This window comes from Teleopsis dalmanni, chromosome 2, assembly GCF_002237135.1.
Source record: "Teleopsis dalmanni isolate 2A chromosome 2, ASM223713v2, whole genome shotgun sequence".
In the NCBI taxonomy this organism is placed as follows: Eukaryota; Metazoa; Arthropoda; class Insecta; order Diptera; family Diopsidae; genus Teleopsis; species Teleopsis dalmanni.
Window position 1 is genome coordinate 87,620,009 of NC_051847.1, and position 24,124 is coordinate 87,644,132.

The window sequence follows — 24,124 nt, forward strand, 5'->3', positions numbered from 1 at the left end:
AAAAAAAATAACAACAAAGCACAATTGAATTTAGAGAAGGTAAGCTCCTTTAGCAACCATAACCAACCTTGACACTAGTTGTGTCCAGTCTTTGTGCCTACACAAGTTCTCAGGATTTTTCAGCTTATTTTGCTGTTTTTTCTCCTCTTCATGCTGTTTTGCTGTCCTCGTTGATGATGTTTTATGATTGGGATTAAGGACACCCACGTTCATGTGCACGTTTCACTATTCGAAATATAAAAGTGGATTTAATGGAACGCCACTTCAAATCTTGTTAAAGAAAATTTTGCACTTGAAAGCATTTTCGATTTTGAAGTGCGATGAAAACCATTTATACAATTGAGTTTCCTGCCCTTTAAATGTTAAATTCGGCCATTTGAAGAGCTCTTAATAATAAATACGCACTAATAGATTTTGTTGAGTTTTAATGGACCTTTTATTGTAAATATTATAAGTAATTGACCGACTAAAGAACTTTCTTAGATATATTTTAAAGATGACAATAAAATTAGCAATACTCTTTGTTCAAAAATTTATTTGCGATTAATTCTATAAAACATTAAAGAAATATTAAATCTTAAATATTTGTTATGCATTTTAGGAATTTTGAACAAAGAAAGGACAAAAGGAGCACTTTTTATTTAAACGAAAGAATATTCAATTTTTTATAAAAATTACACAAACTACAGTAAATAAAGACAATAAGCCCCAAGCTATAGCTAAACATATTTTATAATGGATGTTGCCTAATTAAACAACAATGAATAACAATGACAATAACGATAACAATGAAATGAAGAAATCAACATATTACAACTAATTTTAGCCTTTATAAAAGAATAAAATACTATAAACATGTTTCAGAACAAAACTTTTAAAAACTTAACCTCTATGAGTCGACACTGTAACCAAAAAGACAAATTTTTCATACTAAATAAAATCTAAATAGTATAACCACCTACTCCATACAATAGTTATAAGAAACAGAAAGAATTCGCAAGTCCGTGAATAAGTAAAAAAGTTTCCACAACTGTGTTAAATACTATAAACAAGAGATCTTTCCGAACCCTTCGTTTTGAAGAACGCTATACTACAATTTTTTATACATATCCTTACACCAAAAAAGATGATGGAAGTTTTATCAGCATACCATATGCTGAAAGCGTGTGTATATTTTGCAATAGTTGGTTTTGCTTTTAAAACAGTCAAGTTCAAAACTAGTAACAAAAAGAATATCATCATTAGCACTGAATATAGAATTGCATCTGAGATAACTCAATCAACAAGCAGAAAGTAATACGGTAAATAAAATTCCAACGACTAATACAAGTATGACCAAGACACCTTGAGCGTATGATCTGAGAACAATCAGCAAAACAAACACGTGTAAATGGCCTAATTGGATCCGGAAAAATAGGCAGACCTAGAAAGAGATGACCAGATGATGCTGAAGAAGATTTAATAAAGCTACGCGTGAGTGATTGAAAAAACTTGGCATTGGATGGAGTCAGGTTATAAAAATTGGGAGAGGCAGCATTGCTCCAGCCAGGACTGTTATGCTAAAAAAGAAGAGGAAGAAGAATAGGATTGCATTTCTCATTCGATTCCATTCAGAGTCCGATTGCATTCATAACAAACCTCCTTTAGATATAAAACTGTTGGAGATTTGAGTGTCTATAAGAAATATTTTACATTGGTTTCTTATTACATTGGTGTCGGATATTAAAATAGCCAAATAAATACTTTGTGCTAGTCCAACTCAAAGCTAAAACCCTCTAAGATACTTCACGTTCGTGACAACGTTAAGGGTCGATTAAGAAAACACACTGTAGTACAATGTGTACCAGCATAAAAATTTCTTTACATATGTTATTGTATCTAAGGAATACCAGTGTTAGGAATCAACAAAAGTATATGTATACGCTTGTCGTATCTTAAAATATATGGTAGTTCAATAATAATTTGAATGATATTCTACTTACTAAAATTAATACAATAAGTTAATGAAAATGTGTTTAAAGGCAAGTGTTAAATTTTGATCAGGACACAGAGTTAATAATATTTATAAAGCGGTCAAATGTTGTTTAATGTTTTATAGTGATTAACAACATTTATTGATTAATATAGCAATATAGTTTGATAATAGTTAGTTGATCAATAGTTATAATAATACAAATAGCCACATGATGGTGACCACATCTTTCTTACAAAGTACAGGAAACAATGGAAAAATTTATAACTCCATTCATCCATTTAAGGATGAATGTCTGTCAGTTTGCTTGTCTGTCTGTTACTATGCAAAGTGCTGAAGGCGCCTCTAAGTCCCTAAGTTCTGGGGCTAATTAAATCAATATCTTTTCGTGAATCCATATAGAACAAGCGAATATAATTTATTCACCACGTCGGATTAAAATCAATGCCGAAAATAATGAACTTATTAAATTATAATTTAGAATTGTTAAAAAATACAAAATGTAGCCGATAAAGATTTCGCAAATAAATTTAAATTATTTATTTAATAATTATCTATGTAAACAATATAAAAAATTCTGCAAGTTGTGATATGATATTTTCCCGTTAATTTAAAAATAAATGAATAAAAAATATAATTTAAAAATTTTTTTACCTTAATGCATACAAAAATATCAATTTTCCACTCATTTTAACAACAAAATTTAATCAAACTACAAAGACTCCTTATTGTTAAGAGAGTGCAAGAAATACTTAATAAATTAAGACTTTTAGCCCTTAAAGAGACAAAATCTCTACGGAAATCCAAAACAGATTAAATTACTTCGTCGTGCCCCACCAACAAAACATAAAAATATTAAACAAAAACTTATTTGTGTTATAAGCTATACATACACTCCATTGCTGTGGTTCGCTTGGTACCCGCGGGACTGTGATGCTTTTACCACTTGTGCTGAGAGTCCAGTAAGTAACAGAAATTTACGAGTTACTGTTCAAAAGGTTATAAAAAATGCAACAATAATAAAATATATAGCAAAATTATGTTTTCTTATATGCATGGTTATTTAGAATTTACTTTTAGGGTTCCCTTGTCAATTGAATCCTACCAAATATTTACTTGTATAAAATATGGCTATTCATGAAATTTCTAATTAAAAATTTTGTTTAGTTACTTAGAAATATAATGTATCAATATAATTAAAAATGGCCAATATTATGGATTTTCAAATATATTTGCCATTTTAAAAGCAGTTAGTTTATATACATGGAACTATGATTATTAAGGAAATAATCCTAATCACTGCATAAATGTACTTTTCATAGAATTTATATCATTGTCAGGTAATTTTATATAATTTTCAAAAATTCAGAAATTGAACATTTTTTAAATAATAATGTAATTATATAAGACGAGCAATGATATTTCGTAAGACGACCTTACGGTCCACTAAAAATCCTGTAACTTTTGTCATAAAATATGCGCATTTGAAGGCATTTAAAATTTTTAACATGTTATGTATACTTTTTTGACTAAAAATTGAATTTTTTGAATATTTCTACTGATATCTAAAGTTTCTTAAATGAATTATGCAGTAGCAATGCTTTTAAGCTTAGTTTTGATGAATCTACATATAACCGCAAATCATCAATTTCATCAGATAGAGTCAACTGAGACCTCAAACAATTTTTCTTATACAAAAGGAATAAAACTGTTCTGTCATAATGAATTATTATAAAATTAATTTGTTATTTCTGTGTCTAAAAAATGAAGACTTGAGAACCACTTTGTTGGTTTGAAAAATGAGTGTCACGAACCAAATGGTTCAGTTCCACTTGTGAAATCAAGTGTTTTAATTATTCTGGTGTAAAATTTTCATCTTTTAAGCCTTGTGCCTTCACTTCCAATTAATCTACTTCAAAAGAGGAAATCTAGTGCGAAAAAACTAAAGAACTAAGGAAATAAATAAATTCTCACCATGGGGAATTGGTATGAAAGCCAATGAAATATAAAATTTCATAATATTATACTTAATTTTGTTCCATACCCTCCATCTTGGCTTTGCCTATACTCTGTTCTAAAATTTATATAAAAAAAATTTTAATTAAATTTAATTTTAAACTTAAGAACAAAATCCTTACATCAAAAACTTTATTTACGACTAAAGAATTTTAAATATGTTTACCATAAAAAGTGGAGCGAATCAATAATTTGCTGTTTTCAAATGGATAGACAATTAATATTCTACTTAAATATTATTAATTAATGTAAGATTATAGAGCAGTTCTAATAACATTTTCTATTTCAGCAAAAAATGTTTAAAATAAATTAAAAATAGTCTACTTGACTATTATTCATATCCATTTAATCAAATATTGGACTTTTTTTTTAATAAATACCTGGTATAAAATTAGTATCAATCTCAACATCTCATATAACGTACTATGTTTGATTTTACAGATTTAGCGTGTTATAGTATGTAGTAAAACCGTAATATATTTATCAATTTCTCGTAAGAATTTCGTCGTATATTGACTTATATTATCTCGAATTGAAATTATATTTTATTGCAACTTAACTTCTAATATCAAAATCTCAAATCTAATATGTCTATCATATGGTTAAGTACATTATAAAATTTTATATAAAATATTAAATCCTTCATAATGAACATTTTCTAATTAATTATTATGGAAGGAAAAGTTATTAAAGTTATAACTTTTTTTTACACTAACATTGAGATTTTAAAGTATTGGGATGTGTAGTCATTTCAAATCTAGAAACAATTAATATTTCATATCTATGAAGAATTAATGAAATAATTCTCGACAAAGTGCAAAACTACCATGTAAAGCCAAATTTAAAAAAAAATCACTCATACGCACTGTTAATTTTTTTATACATTAAGTATCGCTTTATCAATCTAAACAAATAAAATAAAGCTGAATTTTTATATATTCGAATAAATTAATTTTTAATATTTCTTATTGAAGTATTTCTATGAACTGTAAAATAAAGAACAATCAATTGTTTTATACTTTTATTTATTTTATATAGTGTTTTCATTTACAAATTTCATCATCACTCCGTAATTTTTTTGACTCATAATGAAGAAATCCTACAAATGATTGTGCAATCATTGAATAATAGATATATAAAACAGTGGTATATATAATAACTTCGTGATATGAACATAAAATGGTTATGCTTAAGAATAAGCAATAGACGTGCTATTATAAAACCAATGTTATATTTGATATCAAAAATTCTAATCAGGATTGTAAATGCAATGTAACAAATCTTTGTTACATTCGAATAAAATTCTTCATGCAAACAGTTCAATGCTGAATGCATTTATATTTCATGTTTCGTATGTCAATTTATATATATTATATTATCGTTTATATAATTCTTATATATGTATCTTATTATATTGTAAATTTCAACTAAGCAAATTGATAAAAACAAATCATACTGTTACGGTGACACGAGCAAATATATATATATAAAATATGTAAGTCACTATTTATTGTATCTGATTTTCATATTTTTAAGATTAATAAATGTTATTAATAAACATATAGAATTAAGTAAATGTATCACTAAACCCTTTATCACTCAAATATACACAAATAGAAGCCATTGATAAAAAATAAATGAATATAGTCCCTTAACAACATCTTCTGCTTATGTCAATTGAAATATATATATATAATACAAGTTATTAAAAATATGATATTGTAAATAATAATAGAGTTTATGTTGAATAAATGTTCAATAAAATTATTTCAATTTCTGTTATTAAGATAATTTTAAAGTAGAGTATTATATGCAAACTCAAGAATTTTATTTAATAAATTCATATCTATATCTGGCAGTAAGAAGGCAAAGATAGAGGCAATTTGTAGATAGGTTATGCCCAGTAAGAGGCAGCTTGGAATCATATGACGCCAAGCAAAGCTTAATAATAAAATAATAAATCTATATCTAATAAATATGTCACTCAATGCGTAATATTTGATCAAATGTGTTAAATTATCTATTCCAAAACCACGATTTGACTACACATAAAAAATTTTTTACTAAATCCAATATATTGAGCCAATATATTAAATAATATAATATAATATACTAATATATAATAATGTTATAAATAATTCTTTTATAATATTCTTATAAGCCTGAGCACAATTGTCCGTAACGGTTTTATAATTCAGTCTGTTGTTATTCGGATTATTTATTATTGAAAGCATTTCCAGATAATATCTTTTATTTTAATTTCTTTCTTCATGTAAGATCTTCACATTGTCAAGTTCTGTATTGTATATTGTATTGTCATCTTTAGTTTCCCTGAAGTTGACTATCGAAGATAGTTGAAATATTGGAAAATACCTTATAAAAATAATTTATTTTCAATATAAAAAATAAATCACATTTTTTTTTTATTTAATTGACCAGTTAGCCCACTCATAAATTATTATATGTCAATTTATAAATAAAAGCAATATTTTCACTTTAATACAACTGCAGATAACAATAATATAACCTGATAACTTAAGCTTAAACATATTTCTAAAAATATTTAAATGTATTGATATTATTATTGTTAGAATGTTATTAGAAATTATCACTAAGTGGCTTCAAACAAAACACCAAGCAATATCACTCTTCCAAATTGCACATGGTTTGGGACGTGTCAAAATTTCATGACACTTCAACCATTACTTATTTAATTACAGCTATTTAAAGCACATTTCTTTAAGCATTTCGAAAACAACGGAAAAATGTCTTTCAACACAGAAATGCCTACTCAGTTCCATTAAAGTTAATTATTTTTTAGTTGTTTCCTGAATTAACATCTGGTCATCTTATTGGTATTTATCCAATCACTTAAACTCACTGGACTATCTTACACAAGTGATTCAATGATTACACCAGTAAACTTTTAGAGTGCAATTCAGGAAGGAATCCTACGAAATTCCAAAAGGCTACTAGAGAAATATAAGATGCAACATTTGATTAAAAAAATAATTGTGAATTTGTCAGATTAAAAATCAATCAAAGTAATCACTCATTTTTTTTGACTTTATATATCAAGGCTTTTAAGGATACAGTAAGACCTCGATTAATGCAACTAATAGAATTCGAGGGTGTTACAATAATCGAGTTTAGTTTATTTAGTATAAAAGATAAAAAGACATTACTACAAAGTTGATTAGAAAGTAATATGAATATTATGAATACTTATTTTTATTTATCATAACATAATTGCAATCATACTTTATGATAAAAACTTGTTCTTTCAGCTGGCTTTTTATTGCATTTAAGATTCATCTAAGTCGCGGTTATCGTCTGTGATAATATGCTGCAACAGACTTTTCTTATAGAATCGAGAGTGTCGAGAGCATCGAGAGTGTATTCTTATAATTGAGTATAGAAGAGCAAATAAATACACATATGTGACAAATAAAATATTAAGAATGCAAGAGAGGAAAATAATTAACAAAAGTTGCATTCTTCGCGGTAGTCAATTTTCAAAGTGCAATATCAAAGGTAACACATGGAAAATTTAAGAGGTTGCAATAACCGAGGAGTTGAGATATTCTAGGGTTGCATTAATCGAGATCGTACTTTAATTATATTTAAAGTATAAAGGAAAAAATCATGAAGACCTATGACAACTTCACTTTAAAGACTTACAACATATAGGCTAATTAATATATTATAAAAGCTAATGAATATATTTTTTCTTACTATTAGTACACATTTTATTAATGAAGTTTCCTACTAAAACTTTGTAAGTTTAAACTTTAAATTTTGACATTTTTAGCCATGTTTGCCAAAAATAACAACGTGTTGGTATTGATGATTCCGACTACTATTTAAGCAATATTTATCATAATTTTACAGGAATATGCACTAACAGTTAAAACCTAGATCCGCCATTCGTAACGATTTTAAAAGAATTTAGTGAAATATCCATGACTATCTTAATAAAAAAAGCTATCAACTGGGTATATGACATAAAGTTATTAGTGCCTTTAAGGAAAACAATACGACTTCACATGATGAAGGCCAAATATTCTTTCATCAAGACAACGCCACCATGTCACAAGTCGTTGGTTACGATGGCTGAATTGCAACAAATACATTTCAAATTGCTTGCTCATCTACTGGGTTCGTGAGATTTGTCCTTCACCGCTTACTTACAGATCGCGAAAGGATGCTGTGAGGAAAAAAATTATTTATGTTCATTACTTAAAGGCTTTTTGTGAAGTTTTTCATATAAAAACTTTTTGAAATAACTAACGAACACAGTACTCAGCAGAAGAGAACTCAAGTAAAAAAAAATTTACTGTAGTCGTTTCGCCATACTTGAAGTAAGGGCTTATTTCGAGGTAAGAGATAAATGGTTCGACTTGAAAACATAGAAATCTTAGGGAAATATTAAAGTGATTATGTAGCTGTTGAGAAATTTTTGTTAGAAAAATCTATATTGTAGTGCGAAGTCTTAACACCAACCGAGTGATATGTACTGTATTATATCAGTCACATATTTAGTGATATTATGAAAATTACTGAAGCAATATGTCAGGCTTGCAACTATTGTAAATTTATTCACTGAAACATTTTTTGTATGCACGTACCTTTATGGTACGTTTCCTTTTTTGGTATGAAATCATTAAAAGATGCTGGTTTTAATTAAAAAATGACAAGCAAAACTGTGCACTTTTAATTGTATTTTATAAAGACTACTTAATAGAAAGCTACGTTTTTTAATAGTATACTGACATGGCCACGACTTTTCATTTATTTTTATTATTCCCAATTTAATGAAAAACCATAAAAAAAAGTTAATGCATGTATAAAAGAAAATTAAAATTTTAAAATATATTTTTTATATATTCTATATATTTATACACAATCAAAAAAGACTGTATTACGTTTTCACGTTTCATCGTAAACGATTTTGAATAAAACTTATATTATTGAAAAGGGAATATCACGTAGATGTGCAGAATATAAGTTTAATTCCCATATGTCGACAACAAAGCATTCATAAAATAAAACTTTTAGAGGAAAAAACCATACCTGGCGATGATTTTCGGCAAATATTACGTGTGCTTTCCCTCATGAAGAACATGAGATATTAATTGAAAATTGCGTTACACAGGATCAAACTTCTGGCAAAAGTGGTGTATTGCAAATGTGTCCTGTTTTTACGCACGCACAATTGTAAGTATCGTCGAGTCGGTGTGAATCTCTTGATATCATGTTTAGAAATTAATTTCAAAAAGAAAATTATAATAAAAGTTCTTAAAATTCAAATTTTAAACTTGATATTGCAAACTATATCAACTTTCAAATGAAAAATCAAAAAAAATAAATATTTTGATAGGTCAAATTTATTTAGTTATAATATAAATGTATATGTAGTGTATTTCGTACTACATTTAATTTAAATGAAAATCGGAACTAAACACTGAACAATCCAAAATATTTAAACTGAGTTCCTTTTTTGTATAAAGAATAATTGGCAGAAGAAGATTAAATTAAATTTGTTCGAAATTAATGAAGCTTTGAAGGGTACAAGTATATCGAAAACTTTATAAAATATACATGTTTTGATAAACATGATAATATAAATTTTTTTTCTCGGATTTTTTCTATTTGAAAAAAAAAATTATATGGAATTGTTTTTAATACTAAAGGAAAAAAAATAAATTTTGTTTCCTATATTATTTATATTTATTGATTTATCAAACATTAAAATTTGTATCAATTCAATATACAATTATATATCAAAATACCAGTCAATTTGGTATATTGACTGGTAATTTGATATATAATTGTCAGATTTCCGAAAATAACTTCAGATTAAAGAAGAAATTTGAATATAAAATAAAAATTTGTCAAAAATAATATTCGTTGTTTTTGTCAACATTTTAACATTTCTTAACATTTTTTAATTTTTATTATTAACAAGAGTTTAAAATAAACGACTACTTTTGCTAATAAAACAGTATATTGACAAATTTTTGGTTAAAAAATAATAAGTAATCAAAGATTCTATCCAAATTTCTTTTACAAACTGCAATCTATTGCACAAAAATAACTAAGCCATCATGAGTTGTTGATTAGGCCTGATATTACATTACTTTAGATCTTATGTAGATATAACGTTGTTGAATTCTCCTGTTAAATGTTTACTAAATATAAATATTTTTAAATTTCATATTAACTTAAATATTAAACACAATTTGTTTCAATGTTAAAGAAAATGTCTTGTCAACCAGCGCCAACAGTCGACTACAACATACAACTACAACATAAGATAAGATACAAATAATATGATCATCATCATAATATGGTAGTAATATAACTTTTTCTTTTAAAGTCTAAATATGAATATTTAGCAAATCGATTACTGCATATATATATATATACATATATAACAGAATAAGATATATATATAAGAGAATCGGAGGTTACAATTACAACATAAGATAAGATACAGATAGTCTTTCATCATCATAATATGGTAGTAAGATAACCTTTTCTTTTAAAGTCTAAATGTGAAAAGTTGGCAAATCGATTACGATTATATATATATAACAGAATACTTTTTCACACATTTTTTCTTATCAGTTTTCTTATTTCTTATCCCAAACACACTACGAGAGTTTTCAAAAATTGATAAGTAAATAACATATCAACAATAGCCCGATATCAGATATAAATCCCATTTCAAATTTGTTTGGAATCATGAAAAGGAACATATTGGGCCAAAGCTGTAAAAATATAAGAGTGATAGAATATTTCGAATAATATTATAAATAAATTAGTACATTTAATGTCACGAAGGTGCGCATAAATTATACAAAATAAGAGGTAGAGGTAGAGAATATATGAAATATTTGCTTTGTTACTATTATTTTACGTTATCAAAAGTTAAGAATTTAAAGATTCTCGTAACTTTTTCTTATTTAAAAAAAATTTTTTGTGTTTGTAAATATTAACTTTTATTACTAAAAATGTACTTAAGATCTTATTAATCTTATTGATTTATTTAAAATTTTATTATAACTTGAAGTATGTTGCTGTAATTTTTTGCATCCCTGTAAACATAAAGACTTTGATCATATATTTCTGAAATTTCCTTTCACAAAGTATAAATCATGACAATACAATGCTGTTTTGGATCATTACTAAACTCTCTAACTACCTTTACTGAATGTGTACAGCTTTTGCAGAGCAATATTATTATATGCTTATATATATTATGATTCAGATAATTCTCTAACTGATTGATAGATAATTTGTTAATAAAACTTCAACGCGAATCAAGAAAAAATTAGCTAACAACATTTATTAGCAGAATAAGTAGTAACTAAATGAACTACGAAGGAGAAGTCTTAGACCAAGTTATTATTCTTGGTTTTTAATAAGATGAGTTTTTTACTGCAACAGAAAGAAGTAAATGGTTTTACTTCAATAATATTATGAATTAATCAACTTAATAAACTAGTTGTCTTTCATTTCCCTTAAATTCAAAAGTTTGCTATTACCCAGACTTGTCTAGTTTCTAGTTTTTTTTGAACAATTAGACACTACCAGAAACAAATTTTACAGGAAGTTCATTTACTCCAGCTTCAATTCCCATAGAGCAAATATTATATTTACATTCATAGGCTTTATTAAGGCTCATATTCCAATTACAATTGTACAAAATGCTACTTCTCAAAACCCCTTTCAAATTTTTATTTTATGTAAACTTTTTTATTCTATAATTTATTCCATGAAATTTTAAATAAACTTAGAAAGTAATTTTCACCAATCAAATAATTTAAATTGATTTTCTTCTTTTTTTATATATACCTATTTTAAAAAAATATTTTAGAGCATTTAAAACAATTATAATAATTAACACAATTAAATAAATTATAATAAAATTTGGTTCAGGGATATCAAATTATTTTGTGATTTTATACTTCGTGAAAATACTTTAAGTTAATTAATTAAATTACTCTTTAAACAATTTATAACTTTAATCCTAAAAAATTACAAGTTAGTATATGATTTATAGGCTCAAAAAATACACTGATGATTAATTCTTTACCAGTATTTTCTTTTCCTGCATCCGTAGTCAATGTCATGTACACAAAATTTAAAAACTAAATACATAATAAGGAACTTCAAATTCCAATTAAAATATATATTCATATATAGAGCTTTCTGTCAAACTGAAATTAAAGTTATACACGTTTATCAACAAGACAAGTTTATATTCCAGAGAATCTGCAAACAACTGAAGAAGCTCTCAATCTGATTAACACAGTTCAATATTTTCAAAACTAAAATTGTCAACGCATATGAGAAGAACAACTCCACAATATTAATAGTGCTTATATTAATATTTAAATTTTAAAATTAAATAATTTAAGTAATTCTAAGAATTAATGCCCTTTCACGTATAAGTATAACATTAATTTTGAGCACTTATCCCCTCCTACCATTCAAATTGGACCACTGTGGAAGCGTATGCTCTACATTGGGAAACCTTGTTCTATACATTTCGTTTTACTGCACATATAGTTTTCATAAAACTCCATATTTAGTTGAATTTTGTTATAGAAATCTTTTACAATGCAACAATGAACAATGATTAATTCCATTCCCTTTCAAATGCAAATACAACCTTATCTTCCTACCATCATCTAATTTTAACTTCAGCAATCATAAAAATAACCAATAGTAACCACCAGTATTTCTTAACTCCTAAGAGTCAATGAAATACTTAAAGAATATCAAAGGTAATTTCTTCTGTTCATCATAAATATCATCATAAATAAATAAATAACCTTGTACCACTTTTGGAAGTGAAAGCCGTTTTCTTGAAATCACACTAAGTGTTTTATCGACAACTAATAGACAAAACTGCTTTACGATTAGTGTTCTCCACTTGAATCTAAACACAAAACTAAACTTTCCACAGGGTTACTCATAAAATTATCCACAAATAGTATTCACCTTGACCTTGGAAATATCTCAGTGACATATTAGCCTAAATAATATCACAGCCTTTCAAGGTAGACTACTTCTCTCAACATTATTCGTGGTTTCATTAATGAAGTGTGTTTAATGAAATTTTTAGTAGGCAACTGACTAGCAGCATTGCACTTTTCATGCTATTTGTGGAATTAATTACAGTCTATTATTAATTAAATAAACTTATTAAATTCATCAACACTGATGGTATTAAAAAGGAAGAAAATTTCATATAATTTTTCTTATTATATTATTATTGTAGTGAAGGATTAAACCAATGGGAACTTACACTAACTCAATTGCATTTCTGTCAAGTTGATTTAAAGAAAATTAAAAAAAAAAATAATTTCATTGAATTTCCTAAGACAATTAAGCGAAAAAAAATTTCATTTTCAATTTAAATCAAATCAATTCAAATTAAATTTTGCAACACTTTACAGTGCTCTGTCAGCCGTACTTCTACTTCACAGGCTGAAGGATACTCACCTGACGCTGAAGTATGTAACTGAACTCAGTTGCGGAATTCCAACGATTCTCACTCATTTTTATTAGTTTTTTACTGCCGACTTTCTATTTATTTATTTCTTGTTTTTTTTCTAATTTTTGTTGATACTACAAATTAAGTTATTTTTATTTTCCGTTTTTCCGTGTTTCCGTTTTCACGTTTTTACGTTCTTCCTCTTCCCAGGAAGGTCGCTACAATGCAGTTCCTATTTTTGGCGCCTAAGAAGGGTACACCGAAAAACCCAATAAAACTTTTTCAATGATTTTGTTTGTGGCGATGGCACGGGTGTATATGCATTTTTATGCAACAGAATATTTCACGGCTGTGGCACTATGACACTATGGCACTATTGCCCTATGTGCCCCAAGTATGAAGCGGTAAGTGTGTCTGTGTGGTAGGGAGTTTATTTTTCAAGTTCACTCTTGGCAAAAGTGTGATAACGCCTACAAGAGGAGTCCTTTGTACACAGATGGCTCTTATTGCTTATTGCTTAAGATGTGCTGAGATGGTCCCTTGTGTGGAGGTGCTTTAATTGCATGGTTCACATTGAAATATCTTCTAAAAATACATTAAAATGTTTTGAATGTTCATACATAAAACAGAAATGTGCTATTGGGTGTTGTTGATTGCAAAGCAATTTAGTTAGGAGTGTAATAATTTGTTGTTGTTGTTACTGTTGTTGTTATTGTTGTCTGAATGTTAGTCAAATGCAATTCAGTTATGAATTGCTTAATGCTGCTCATATGTCATTTGTGCTTGTAAGGCCTCAGTCAGACTGCTTTCCTTGAAGTACACCACTTTGCCTAGTGTAAATATGACAAAATGTTAAAGTGTGGCTGGAGTTTGAGTTGTTGTTGATGTTATTTTTTTTTTTGTTTTTTTTTGTGTAGGTTACTTTTCAATGAATGTGCACTTTGTTTGCGGTTTGCTATTTTACATATCTTAGCACAAATTTATACACATTTCTTTTATATACTTCGACTCTTCATACATTTCAGTGCAACGGAATTGCTCTTCGATGCGAAATTTATTACACGTTACGTAAAAATATTGTTCGCACTTATGTCTTTAATGAATCAAAATAACACAGCTTTTAATTTAATTTCCTACTGCCTCTACATCAAGCAAAGATACTCAGTCCGTCGAACGTTTTCTGAATGTATTCGATACTTCGACGAATCCGTTGTGACTGCTGCACAAAATCAGTTGCGAAACACACTCAACCAGGAAGTCCTCTTTGTGTGCGAAACGCTTTGCTGCTAGTCGTATGGGACCAACGATTTTACCTAACACCAATGCAACACACTTTTGTTGAGCTACCGAAGGTACTGAACTTAGTAGGACTTTGCACACATTGACGTTCGCCAACAACTTGTTCACTGCAAACAACAAGCAACACTAAACAATCAAACATTCAACAGCAACAAATTAAATTATTTGAGAAATGAAAACAAAGCGAAGCAACGCCGGAAATGAAATTCAGTGTTGAAGTTTAGCATTGAGAGCGTAAATCCCACAAACACAGTAAGTGACGACAATGGAAAGCTTTGCTCAAGCAGCTTTCAAAAGCTCTCCATTTTGTAAGGACATTGCCATATAATTAAAATTACAGCTTTACTTATTCCCTGCTGGAGTTTTATTGACATAGAAAAATAGTTTTCATTAGACTCAAGTGATAAATGATTGTCACCACCCACTTTAAAAGCAACAAACACATTACAGCAGTGGAATAAATAAATAGCTTTTTCTTAATATTTTTAACTTTTCCCCAAAATATGGCAGCTCTTTTATAGTAAAGCTATTCTGATAATTTTATGAATGAATTTACGTAGTATAAACCCATACTAATGCGTCCTTAAACATAAAGCAATCCTCGTGAAAGCACAATGTAAATGAAATACTAAACTTGAATTTCTCCCACACTTCCACGAACTTCCTTTATATCCTTTTTTTGAAAAGATAAAGTATTTTATCTAAAACAATCTTAACCTCAACTAGTATTTCGTATTGAGTGAGGCAAGTTGACATTTTCAAAAAGTATCTTAGCTTTTCGTTATCAATTTAGAAATAATAGCGAAATTTTATTGGGTTTCAACCCCAAGACTTTAATAACTTATCATTGCATAGTTAAAATTTTATTATTAATTTAACTTTTATTTATTATATTTTAATATACTACTTATATTCATTATTCTTTTAACATACCATATATTGAATTCAAAGGAACAGTTGAAGAATTTATTATATGCTCCATGAGGTTAGTATAAGTCTTGAGTTTATATGAAAGTTACAGACATTCGCTGTACAATCTTATTAATATAAGAGGAAAAATTTTAATTTTGTTGGTAAAAAGCATCGGAGTGCTCCATATGATATACACAACGCCATAAATTTCAAGTCAAAAATACGGAATAATGTTATGCACAATACTAGCTGAACTTACGATTGACAAAGGCATATATTGGGCCACGGATTAATAAAATATGTATTTAGAACTGGATCTTTCAATAACCAGTATTCGGAGTATGGATCTTATATTATTACACAAAATAATATTATAGCTTTATACAAACGGAATGAACATTAATCCTTTATCGCGAACGATAGGTCGGGTTCTTATGACATGTACCCATAGCCGCAATATGACATTATGTATAGTTTTTATTACGAAAGCACTCAGCACAAATCGAGAGTACTTTTTAAGTATAGAGGCGGTCTTTTTAAATTGAACGACAGAGTATTTAATATATAAGAACGTGATTGTTCTTTGTCTAATCATTATGAAATAGAAAACATTTGCTATATTGTAGGTGTACCTATATCGGACTTTCAGAGAATAATTTAAAGTCTGGTAAAATGGTAGCAATACTAATAATCTGTATACATTTATGAAAAGTATTTTAAGTGACAGAAAATTGTTTCACAAGTCTGGCATGACAGCCTGATCCACAAAATACGACAGATACTCCCGCAAAACTCACACGCGGTACTTGAATCATACTTGGTAGACAGATCTTTCAGAGTAAAGTACTACTTTAGTCACACACAAGTAAAGACTTCCCAACGAGTGCAAGTGTTCCTCAAGGCAGTGTTCTTGGTCCATTCTTGTACCTCATCTTTACTTTGGATATCCCCACAAATACCAACTTAGTAATATCAATAGTACATAAGCGAAGTGAACTTTGGTTAGGTTATACCGGCGATCCTAGGGGGATGCCCTTGGGTCTATAGGCCCATTCTACCACCATATTATTAAAAGCCTAAGAGTTAAAACCATCTAAAATATTTGACAAAGCTCAGACTGCTATTTAAATTGAAATTTGCCAAGATACTCATAAAAGAAGCCCCTAAAATATTAAGGCGGCAGGTGGGAGGCGCTTTTATCATTCTCACCATAACTGAAGTGAACTTACTGGGATATATACCAAATATAATTGACAATCAGGCTTGTTAAGTACTTCATTTTAAAAAGTCATATAAATTTTGGATATCTTTTAGTTTGGTAATTCTAAAATATTTCCTTTGCTCAATATTATTATAAATTTTAATGATTCTAATAATTATAGTTTCACTTTTTTAAAAAAAGTAAATAAACACAATGAACTTCAAAAACCCACATTTTTTTTTGCAAAATAAATAAATATTATTTTTTAAAACATTTTATATTTTATTTACAAAAACATCATGAATAGCAGAAGAAAACAAATTATTTTAAACTCATTATTTTTATTCAATATGAATAAAAATATACTGTGATTTTAAAATAAATTCTACCCATACTAAAAATAAGGAACCACTCTGAAATTATCGAAAGAACCGTCATATCTTGAAGTAATATCAATTGTGTCTTGAGGTAAAACAAGTGCTTTGAGGATACGCCGAAGTATTGTGGCAGACTTCAAGTCAAATTCATTTCCACGTACTTGCAAATACTTCAGAGTAACAGGCTTCTTCAATGTTGTGAGTATAAGATTCATAGCACTTGCACCTATTTTATTGGTTTCGATATTCAAGTATTCTAATTGAAAACATGAACTTAGATAGTGTGCAACAACTTCCCCACCGTGAGTACCCAAACCATTACGGGAAATATCCAAACGTTTGAGTGTACCACTCTTGGCAATAGCGCGTAACAAATATCTCACACCGTCCGAATCAATATTATTACATGCCAACTCTAATTCGTAGAGTTTCGATTTCGTGCGATACAAATACTCAGCAATTACTTCCATATCCTGTGCGAAAAACTGACAATTATTTAGTTTAAGAACTTCCAGTTTATTCTGTAAAATCAATGATGACACAATGCTGGCCATCTTTCTGGTTTCCAACGTTATATAATTTCCTATCAATCCACTACAATCAAATATTTTCAAAGAAGTTGACTTATGCACACCATCGGCTAACATAGCGAACTTGAACTGAGATATGTCACAATTTGCCACACTAATTTCTTCCAGCGTTTTAGAGTCTATTAGAAAGCTACGCAAGCCACGAACCGCGTTTTCATTTAACGGGGTACCTGTAAAATTCATCACTGTTAAAACAAACTTTTAAAACATATATTAAGTTATATCCACCATCTAAAATTAAATTCGTGGCACTCATCACTAAACCACATTCGCCAAGAATCTTGAAAAATAAATCAGGTAAGTGCATTAATAAAAGTTCGATTCTTTTAACCGGCCTTAAAACTTTTAAAAAAGTTGCAACTATATCGGGTTCGCCTATCACAAAAACTCCTCTCAAGACCACGGATTTTAGTATACGCAAATCGATAAATTTTACTATTACTTTAAAGTCTAAATAAAACAAAAAAGTTCTATTCATTTTCTCCTCGAATTCAAGACGACTAAATCGAAAATGTCGGTAAGGTCTCTTATCATACTCGCGTTGCCAACAATCAAGTAGTAAAATCGTTAAATGCTTAAATGGCGTCGGTGGAGTCACATAACAATCCGAAATCACATATTCACACATTGTTGAATTTGATTAATTAATGAATTATTGTGAATTATTGTGTGCTAAATTAAAAATATTAACAAAACATTAATTTTGTGAAAGTTCGAACAAGATTTACAGAAAAGTTAATATTATTATTTTGACTGAAATTTCAAATATTTTTTTCCTGATATATAAAATCTTATTTTCTGTTAAAAACAAAGTAAAACAAAAATTATATATGGTATTAAATTAATAAAAATTAAGTTAAAATTAAATAAAGCTATGCAAACACCTCAATTATCTGCTCATCAAATATCATTTCACCCCAGCTCAAAAGCATGCTACATTTTTGCTAAATTATGGTAAAGTTTATAACGTAAAAAGTACTAAATGATACCGTATACACATAAAGATCGTATATCAATACGCGCAACAAATTATTCTAACAACAAATAATTGCTTACAATTACAATATTATAAATAAACGGCATGTTAGGTTTGTACAGATGTTTATAACTCGGTGAGAGTACTACCGAACCCCACCCCAACCATTTACTTATTTAACCAGCACAACAAAACGAATCGATCTAAAGACAACTGACTATTGACTACCTACAGTTTGTGCGCCTTATCTTTCATTATATCTATTTATAGAAAAACTATCAGGAGGTTTTTTGAACAGTAGTGAACTACAACAACAAAAATTCTTGGTTATATTATTTTAATTTTTGGCTAACATGCAGCTGTTTCGAGTGTTGCCAAATAAACATCATCAGTGGTCTTGGAATTATTTCTTGTATTTAATTATTTATAAATAATTTTTTGAGACTGCAAGTACCAGGAATCGAATTCGTGCTCTGCCGAATTTGAAGCTCCGAGTCAGCGCATCTAAACCAATTGACCCAAAGCCGCACTTGACTTTTATGCTCCCACATTTTTCTGGAATTTTTTTAATTTGCTGAGAAAGTTTTATTAACTAATTCACTTGCTGTGTTTATATTAGAACGAAGTCATAAACCAGCTGTAGATAAACTACTAAACTATTATGATTGGCTTTGTCGGAAAATGTTTGTTTAAAAAAATAATATTATTTTGTAAAAATGTTTGCTTGAATAAGTGAATCAATTAATTTAGGTAATATGAAAAAGCTATATTATATTCAATAACTAGAGATACAATGATATGTCAGACAGATTGGTTCTAAGCTGTTAGATATGCGAATATGGGGTTCAACTATAAAAGCATAGAGAACATAAGTATAAAAAATATATGTAGTTAAATACCTTCAACCAATGACTGAACTTAGTAGCTAACTAAACTAATTAAATAATAATTTCATAAAAATAAATTTAAGCATTTTTTATGAACGTTCGTACAGATAATATAAAATTTTATAATAAATACTATGAAGAGCATTAATGTAATAAGTCTCAAATCTATAATAAACTATATATAATAAGCGATATTTTTACATTTTATAATTTGTCAGTTTAAACGAATACTAATGAAGTGCTTTAGTAAAGCACCAAATTTTATCGATGTATATATATATTATGGATTCTTTATTATACGTTAAAACTTTTGGTTAATTTAATAAATTCATCAATATATGTTATATATTGGCGAGAAGTACTGCAATGACTCCTTGACTCGGCATATATAAGTGTTAGATATCTTAAACAAATGGAGTCGATGAATACGAAAATATTAATATTTATGTAAATAACAAAATTTGAAATGATATTTAAATTCTCTTAATCTTTATCCCATGAAACTGCATAGTATAGTAAGAGATCACAACTATAGAAACTTATACTAACTGTGCATCTAAGAGATACCTGTGTGAAATAAATGCAGTTGTAAAAAATGTTGACTTTAAAAAATGTTGAATGTTTTGAAATTTATTTTAATTTGAATCGCGTAATAATCAACATTCTCAGAAAAAAATTTTTCTTTGGTGAAGTATTCAAAAGCACAATGTAAAGAGAGCTTTCCTTTTGCTGACCAACACTTAACTGTCGTATATGATATTGTCAATTTTTATAACTTCGCAAAAACTTTTTTATGGTTCTAACCTTTACGACCGATATCTCAAAAACTAAATTATAATGGTGCATAATCTTTTGAAGAAATCCGTTCTCAAATTGTCGTATGAGAAAAATAGTTCCTGGCGGGTATGTGTGTTCATAATGTAAAAATCGCTAGATGGCGTTATTATTTTTAGATAGTGTAATCAATGTGAAAAACTTGCAACTTAAAATCTCTATATTTCTATTTTGATATAAGCTATATCCGCCATAGTATGGTGGGAAAAGTTTTTCAATGTAACTTATAGTACTAATTGTCAAATCTGTGGTCCTATAAAATTGGAAACGTGTCAAATAAATGAATAAATATAAAAAACGTGTATATTACTTATTATTCCTTATTACTCATTAAATAAAAATCACATGTATACTTTTGAATTCAAATGCGATCTAATTTTATGGAAATATTTCTAACTCTAATAGAAAAGATTCAAAAGAAAATTAAATTTAAAAATGACTTAAGTTTCCTTCTAAGAAGAAAACTTAGTACTATATAGGTCCTTCTATTGCATCTTAATGAAACCCGGTCAACATTTTTTATTAGAAAATATTATTTTGACAAAAATATAATATTTTGACAAACTATTTTTACTATGATAACCGATTTTTTTGATAGAAAGCAAATTTTGGAATAAGTCATCACCAAGTTGAGGCTGCGACCTCTTCAATTAAATTTGCTTATAACAATTTGTGTGTACAGAACTTTTATACACACCATGGAGCTTTAGCAATACTTTCAAATTTTTAAATTTGTACCCTTATGGTATTCTCATGTTGAAGGTATTTTTACTGTTCAAGTTTTTTATTATATACCCAGATGGCTCTTTAAAGCGAAATTTAGTTCTCGCAAAATTTGACCCAAGTACTCATTATTCAAGGTTTTATGCTAACTAAGAGCTACTTGTTACTAACATGAGTTTAACAGGTATCTTCAGCCACATCCAAGCTTCGACATTTCGGGCAATTCTTAGGCAGGCGAGCTTGTTAATGTAAGTACTCTGCTACGTGAAATTTTCTTCTCAGATATAGGTGTTCCTCTTTCTACAATTAAACTGATAATAAAACAAAAATATCTGATCATAGCTCAATACTGGAATGACGAACCCTTTTGTCAAATGTTTAGATTAGCTTGGTTTAATTTGGACAAAAAAACGCACTAGTCAGCTAACACGGATCCTGCTCACCACCACAGTATCTGTAATGACGGTAGACTGGGTCTACCCTATAATAACTTTTGTTGTGGCTGTAGCTCTGAGGATAAGAAAGAGGAAGAGACCGTGCTCGATCTTATGTATCTTTAGCTAAGAGAATATCAAAAATCTTCAGGGCCCTTTTCTTACTGATCTGATCGAACTCTCATCCTGTAACTTAGCCAAATTCAAAGAACTGTTGGGTTGGTTTTCTTTTACCCAATGGGGAGTTGTTACCTTTTTCGGTATTGATTGTATTCTGGTCTTTCAGTCTATATACGTACCAACGCTATTCATGTGGTACCACAATGGGCTATTATTTAAGCTCGTGTGGGCTTTTGGATACAAGGCCACCTACCTACCTACCTACAGTTTCACATTGTCTCTTAGTAACTGGATTACCAAACTCATTGCATCAGATCGTATGTACAACTATTACATGCAATTAGGACTTTATGGAAGACATATTTTTAAATTTTTTTCTCATTTTGACATATTCATTAATTAAGTAAACAACTGTTTAATTATTAACTAATTCAATTTTTACTTGAAGTTACTATTAATTACTGTTAATTTTAATATCCATATAAAACTATTATTAATACTTTTTATAATAGTTTTTATTTACTAAATTAAAGTAAAGGTAAGTACTGCAAACCAAACAATATTTTGAATATATATAAATGTATATATTTCCTTACAAGTTTCATTAAAAATAACCTATATTAACGAATTGACTTTTTCACACTACGTAGGAGTGTCTCTTGCACCACATTTGAAATGATATGATTAAATTCAATTAGATTTTGTTTACTATTCCACATAGACTAAATTATTTTAGTAGACTTACTTACGCCTTTTTTCATTTAATTCGAATAAAATTAAGCCAATAATTTAATTAAATAACCAAAGTATGAAAATTCTTTTCATTATGAACTGCTCACTTAAGCGAATCTATTCGCAAGTTACTCTACTTATTTAATCAACAGCTACGTGCCGGACACATTCCAGACTCTGTGAGCTCAATGCTATCGAATTGACAGACTGCTGGTTCAATCGTTTGGACTCATATGACAGCTTGCTGCAATTTAGATCTGCAGTGTGACACGTGCTCGTCTATAAATAAAATGCATTCTCGAAAGGGAAAAGTATTCATGTGATGCCATCCTCAAACGGAAAAGGTGTTCACAGTCGTTGTCTTGTCATTTCATCTTTTATTATTCAATTAACTCCATCTAGAGAGTCTTGTCATCTTTATACGATGCGCACTACTGTCACAATTGTGTGAATTGGCACCACTTATTTGTCATGATTACAAAAATAATCACAAATAAATAAAAAAATAATTGCCAATTCATTTCCATTGAATAAAAATGCTCATTGACAGTTTTGGAATAGATGGCTTATGCCAAAAGCTACTTTAAGGTATTGTCCTTGTACTCGATTTTAGATTTTTTTCTTAATTATAGTGCATTCTCGTACACCATTTATACGAGTACTTGTATATAAAAATAAATATTTATGTGTAAAGATTTTTTAATTACGAAATTGTATCTTTTTGCGATGAAAAAAAAAATTTCATAATGTCAAAATGAAGGTCGTTAAAATCCTTGAAAGCTTTGTTTTTTTAAATGAGAATATAATTATAAATACCAATATTTTATTTTTACCAAACATTGGCAAAAAGTTCTTTATTTGAAAACTGCTTTAAGACAATTTGTAGAATATAGACTTAAAAATTATATTTGCTACTATTCAAGCTCTAACAAATTCACTACAATTTGTAGCTTCAAATAAATAGTTCAACAAGGACTAATAATTTGACGAGAAGTTGGAGTTAAAACCATTGGGGGTAGTAAAATGCACAATTTGAGATATGTAGAACAAAACTCATAAAGAAACCTAAATAAGAGTGAAACCTTGAAACCAAATATCCAAAACAAACGACATAATAGTTGACTGATTAGTAATAGCCAACGCAACGTGGAGAATAGTCGGTTACAATGCAGTTGACAAATTCAGTTACTAAGGCAACCTTATTGCAATCGTAAGAAACTCTCACCGAATATCGTATTACAATGCAAAATCTACACCCAATAAGAATAGGAAGAAATGGATTCGGATATGTTTCTAAAAACAACCACATTTACAGCATTCCACTATTAAAAGAATTAGTGCATTCAAGAGTGACTTAAACAGCTAAAACGTGGACTTACTTAAAATTAGACAGACAAAAGGTCAAAACTTTTAAATGGTGTAGGTATATATTGAAAAGTATTAAGAAAATCATGGTTACAGAATCAATATTCCTCAAAAACTAGTCATAAAAACAGATCTTGTGGGAATAATACCCGATGTTTGTCTTACTATGGTCATATCA

The 24,124-nt window shown here is 28.5% G+C and overlaps 2 protein-coding genes across 2 annotated transcripts in view; both read right to left on the reverse strand.

Moving 5' to 3' along the window:
* LOC119682311 (putative sodium-coupled neutral amino acid transporter 11) overlaps positions 1 to 13,587 on the reverse strand; it is a 62,055-nt gene extending 48,468 nt beyond the window's left edge. Inside the window, exon 1 of the mRNA XM_038095719.1 lies at positions 13,505 to 13,587. Coding sequence (XP_037951647.1) covers positions 13,505 to 13,561 — 57 coding nt within the window. The 5' untranslated portion in view covers positions 13,562 to 13,587. The remainder of the gene's footprint in view (positions 1 to 13,504) is intronic.
* Positions 13,588 to 17,280: 3,693 nt separating this feature from the next.
* Positions 17,281 to 18,515, reverse strand: LOC119682792 (leucine-rich repeat-containing protein 34). The gene is made up of 2 exons (XM_038096304.1): positions 18,104 to 18,515; positions 17,281 to 18,045 (listed from the first exon to the last, which is right to left on the reverse strand). The coding sequence occupies exons 1-2, from the start codon at positions 18,501 to 18,503 to the stop codon at positions 17,303 to 17,305; spliced, it is 1,143 nt and encodes a 380-aa protein (XP_037952232.1). The 5' UTR covers positions 18,504 to 18,515; the 3' UTR covers positions 17,281 to 17,302.
* Positions 18,516 to 24,124: the final 5,609 nt, after the last annotated feature.